General features: G+C 42.9%; 1 protein-coding gene across 1 annotated transcript; it reads left to right on the top strand.

Annotated features, from left to right (window-relative positions):
• The first annotated feature begins 744 nt into the window (after positions 1 to 744).
• cdca7a (cell division cycle associated 7a) lies at positions 745 to 4,481 on the top strand. Its single transcript, XM_026145926.1, has 10 exons — positions 745 to 884; positions 1,531 to 1,674; positions 1,759 to 1,881; positions 1,969 to 2,172; positions 2,252 to 2,323; positions 2,408 to 2,599; positions 2,704 to 2,832; positions 2,934 to 3,083; positions 3,165 to 3,301; positions 3,384 to 4,481. The coding sequence occupies exons 1-10, from the start codon at positions 864 to 866 to the stop codon at positions 3,415 to 3,417; spliced, it is 1,206 nt and encodes a 401-aa protein (XP_026001711.1). The 5' UTR covers positions 745 to 863; the 3' UTR covers positions 3,418 to 4,481.
• The last annotated feature ends 246 nt before the right edge of the window (positions 4,482 to 4,727 follow it).

The following is a 4,727-nucleotide window of genomic DNA, read 5'->3' as shown; positions in this document are numbered from 1 at the left end:
TTCCTGCCTCACCAATTCTATTGTGTGTGTGTGTTTTTAACATATAATAATTCAGAAGTGCAAAGTTTTATTTGAACTGATTTACCTCACCCCACCCCATTATTCCCTTTGATGTATAAGCAATCATGCCCACTTCCTGTTGTTTACAGCCATTCTTTTGTCTTATCGCACCTTTACAGCAGTCTGCAGGGTAACTTTCTCTTTGAAATTTAACTTAATTCAGTTAAATTCTCTCTTTTTCCTATCTCAATCCCACATTTGCCAACAAATCTATCCAATCTATCCTATTTAGCAACAAAAACCCGTATAAATTCCACCATAAATATTTATATGTATAAATATAAACCAGGATTCATAAATTGTATTTGATTTCCTGGCTTCTAACTTAAGTGTGGATGCTGAACTTTGGTCTGAACATGAAATAACCTTGCAGAAAAAAAGGGGGGGAAAATCTGGTCTGTTTGTGAAGTTGGAAAAGAATCAACATTTTACCCGCCTTGTATGCAAATAGCTCTGTAAAAAAATTCGCGCCGCGGTAAAGGCCGTGGAAGATACATACCTCAAATGATTCATTAATTCATTAGTTTTTACGTCTGGCGGTTCACATAAACATAGAGCACACTTCAAGCAATTATAAAGGCTTGTTTAAGAGTTTGGCACTTATGCTTTTCATAATAAATTTGCTCTGTTACTTAAAAAACGTGTCGCTGCGTTTTATGCAGCTTTCAGGACCTTGCGTTGGCGCGGGAAATGAACGGAGTGTGGACCGCTTGCAGCTGCAGGTCCTGCTTTGTTCGCTGCAGGGCTGCTGCACGGATTGGATCCGTTTCTGTTCGTGTGTCACGAGTTTTAAAAGAAAAAAAATGCCTCTCACTCGCTCCAAGGTAAGAAAAACACCCTGACGTTTTTAATAAAATTACTTCCTTTATCATTTGTGCTTTTATTAACTTTTTGAGTGGATAATATACTTTTTTGAATAAATTATCTTAGTTAAGTTGGACTGTAAACACCAACTTTCCCTTATCCTTATAGTCCGTGTTTATTGTTGGCGCTGTTGAAAAAAACCGAACTGAAATGCAACATATACGGCGGAATGAACGTTTTTATTGCGTACATCCAGGTTTTTTAATGCAGATCAATCATGGTCCAATTGTCTGCCTTTGCTAGCTTTATAGTCAGGGGTGTGTCCCATAAATCCGAAGCTCAAGCATTAATGAAAAGCCCATCGAAAGAATTAACTGTGAAAGTGGTTTTAAGCAATTTCTTTTCCTTTAATTTTTGTTTTTTAAAGAACCTCTGTCTGGTTTTTGGACCTCAGCTTGGGCTTCAGAGACTTTTCTTTCTTGTTGCTCAGTTTTCATATGAAGCTCCACCATTTCTTTTCTTTTGAGGCTTTGCAAGGAAGTCTCGGTGGTTTTGTTAGCGTCTTCATTGAGAACAGTAAATCACGTGGCTCTATAGGCCCTCCTGATTTTTGAGCAGTTGTGCTCCTGTACCTGTTCTCTAAATGCTCTTGCTGTTCTTCTGTAGAAACTGGCCGCCCAGTCTCCATCCACCAGGATGAGCTTGAGGAGCTTCCGCAGCGTCCCGCTAGTCCCCATTGAGACTTCCTCCTCTTCTTCTTCTGATGACAGTTGCGACAGTTTTGGCTCCGATGGAGGCTATGCAAATATGGTAACGATACAATGCCAATGAAATACTTAGGCTAAATGTTATTATGTGTGAACTGTATGAAACTAATGCTCGTGTCCGTTGTAGAGGAACAACTTGAGGCAGACGAGGAGAACGGTGGAGAAGCGGAAAGTGTTTGAGGCTACCTCGGAGGAGGACACGTGCAGCGGGTTTGAGGAGAATGTGATCAGCAGTCGGATAAAAGCTATGGTAAGGTCTGCGCAAAGCAAAACGGAACTGAACATCTTCAGAAAGCCCAAGCGTTTCCTCTAATTTCATGTTTATATTTTTGTTTAGAAAGTAGATGCTGAACCCCCGAGACGTGGCCGCAAGTCCAACACCCTGAAGGTTGCCTTAAATTTCCCCACCAAAAAGACGAGCATGAAGAGGCCTGCATCCGAACCACTGCCTCAGCCTAAAGTGCGAGACTCTGACTTGGAGGATGAAGAGGAGAACTTCATGAGCAAAAGAGCCCTGAATATTAAGGAGAACAAAGAAATGGTAAAATTGGTTACATTCAATTCACTTTGTAAACTGACCATGGTTTGGCCTTATTTACTTATGGCGACTTGTTTTACAGCTTGCAAAGCTCATGGCAGAACTGAACAAAGTGCCTGGACTCTTTCCTGGAAGGCGGATGTCGTTAACTACGGTAACGGAGATAAACAAATCGTCTGTTTTATTTTTACCTCGCCAATTGGTTCTCTATACTATATTAACATTTGCACATCTTCAGCCCCGACAGGCACCTCGGCGGTCCATGGGAACCCCGAGATCCTGCAGGAGAAACCAAGAGCGTTTGTCTCGGCCCCACACACGGTCCCGCTCCCTGGTGGACGGACCTCCCAGCCCACCTCCAGAGGAAGAGCTTGAGGACAAGTTCAGCCTGGTTCGCAAAAGTCGCTTCTATGAGGAAGTTGATGAACCTGTAAGTCAGATTGCACCGTTAATCATTTTAAAAAGTTCTAGACTCGCTTAAAAGACATAATAGCATGCTAATTAACTTTTTTTAAAAAACAAATTGGTGTGCAGCCCCGTCGCCGATCCTTCACTGGATGCAAGGCCATTCCCCATGTAGTGAGGCCTGTGGAGGACATCACAGAGATGGAGCTGCAGCGCATCTGCCACAATGTGCGAGAGAAAGTCTACAACAGCTCCACTGTAAGTCTTTGACTCAGAATGTGAAACATTTGAGCAGTTTAAAACAAACAAACAAACAAAAAACACCCCAACTCGGCTTCACAAACCTCCTTTCTTTTCAGGGAACCACTTGCCACCAGTGCCGCCAGAAGACAGTCGACACCAAAACTAACTGCCGTAGTCCGGAGTGCGTGGGCGTCAGGGGTCAGTTCTGCGGGCCGTGTCTTCGTAACCGCTATGGGGAAGAGGTCCGAGATGCTCTGCTGAATCCGGTAAGTTTGCAAACATGTACTGTGTTCTGTGTATGTATGCGTTGTACGTGTGACTCATTTCATTCTCATTGTTCCGGGTAGGAGTGGCAGTGCCCACCATGCAGAGGGATCTGTAACTGCAGCTTCTGCCGGGCCCGAGAAGGCCGCTGCGCGACGGGAGTGTTGGTGTACCTGGCCAAATACCACGGCTTTGACAATGTGCACGCCTACCTGAAAAGGCGAGTGGCACATTTGTCTTAAAATCTTTATCTCACTATGTTATGGGGTAAGGTTATTAACAGATTTATTTTCTCTCTGCAGCTTGAGAAAGGAGCTGGAAGAAAGCAGTGAGTGAGACGTGAATGCGAAGCAGCCTCTGCACCTGACTGACTTGCTCTGTGACCACTTTTTACACACACAGCCATCACGATGTTCATAGCTTTGAAGCGTTGTAGCGCGTTGCATTTATTCCGCTGGTTAATCTGACACTTCAGTGACAGAAGAAGAACAAAGGCTGTTTCTCTTCTGCACATTTTTCTTGTCTGTTCTCAAGAACTGAGCTTTACATTAAGGCTAGTTGTTTGTAAGCTAGGGTTGAGCGAAACACTCCAAATCTGCAATCTTAACTGTAAGATGATTCTTAAATCCTACAATGTACATATGGCTCGAATGTAAAGTCTGTTATTATAGCTGAATCATCATATTTGCTGCAGAAAGGCTTGTTTAGATGATCTGCTCTGTTTTACATTGTTTTAAATGTAATGATTTTTGTACTGCACTCATTGACTGACCCCCAGTTGCAAATTTATGCTTGTTTCTCACCTCTTTTTTTAAAAAAGATGTTTGCTTGGGATTGCCTGTAGGAATGGTCCAGTGATGTGCATGCCGTGAGTGGGAGGGGGGTGCAGCTGGGAAAAAAACCTAGAGGAACTGTGAGATATACTACAGCGCCTGGTTAAATATCCTTCATTAGATAACTGTCGCTAATGGTGTGGAAACAATTAGCACACTCTAATGGGAATCTCATACCTGTAAATCATTTTATCCTGTTAAAGCACATTCTCGCTTTGCTCCAGTCTCTTTGGCTCATTTTCTGCCTTACGCAGTTAAGTAGGAATGGTTGAAGGTGCAGTAGAGTTATGGCCTGCATTTTCTGTTCAGAAGTGATACTCGTATGCACAATGAGATGAAATTAACCTTTGTGCAGTTCGTCTTTGAAATGTACTTCATTTGACCTGGAAATACTCTAATTGTATGATACTATTTGACAAAGAATTAAAAAAGGTTGGAGTTTCCTCACTGTAGGTGGAGGTTATCTTACTGCTGCTTGGTTATAAGGCTCTGTACACCTTTGGTGATGCTTGCTTTGTGTTCATTGGGTTCGCTGTACAGTTTCAATAAAGTGTTGATTTCTGCAAAGTGCTGTCAGTGTTCTTTGACTTGACCATCACTCCATCCTCGACAGCGGCAGCTGCATATACTCTTGATATACTCGAGGTGGGGGGGTTTCTGTGTGATTGCAGTGACGTAAAAGGCAAATGCACTATACCAGCGGTCCCCAACCTTTTTAGCGCCACGGACCGGTTTATGCCCGACAATATTTTCACGGACCGGCCTTTAAGGTGTCGCGGATAAATACAACAAAATAAAACTAGTACCGGTACC

Source organism: Astatotilapia calliptera, chromosome 16 (genome assembly GCF_900246225.1).
Source record: "Astatotilapia calliptera chromosome 16, fAstCal1.2, whole genome shotgun sequence".
In the NCBI taxonomy this organism is placed as follows: Eukaryota; Metazoa; Chordata; class Actinopteri; order Cichliformes; family Cichlidae; genus Astatotilapia; species Astatotilapia calliptera.
Note: the sequence above shows the minus strand (reverse complement) of the source record. Positions and strands in the feature narration are given on the sequence as shown.

Coding starts and splice junctions, on each gene's coding strand:
- cdca7a (XM_026145926.1), top strand. CDS start 864: ATGCCTCTCACTCGCTCCAAG. Junction 2,324..2,407: donor GGCGGATGTCGTTAACTACG/GTAACGGAGATA, acceptor GCACATCTTCAG/CCCCGACAGGCACCTCGGCG. Junction 2,833..2,933: donor AAGTCTACAACAGCTCCACT/GTAAGTCTTTGA, acceptor CTTTCTTTTCAG/GGAACCACTTGCCACCAGTG.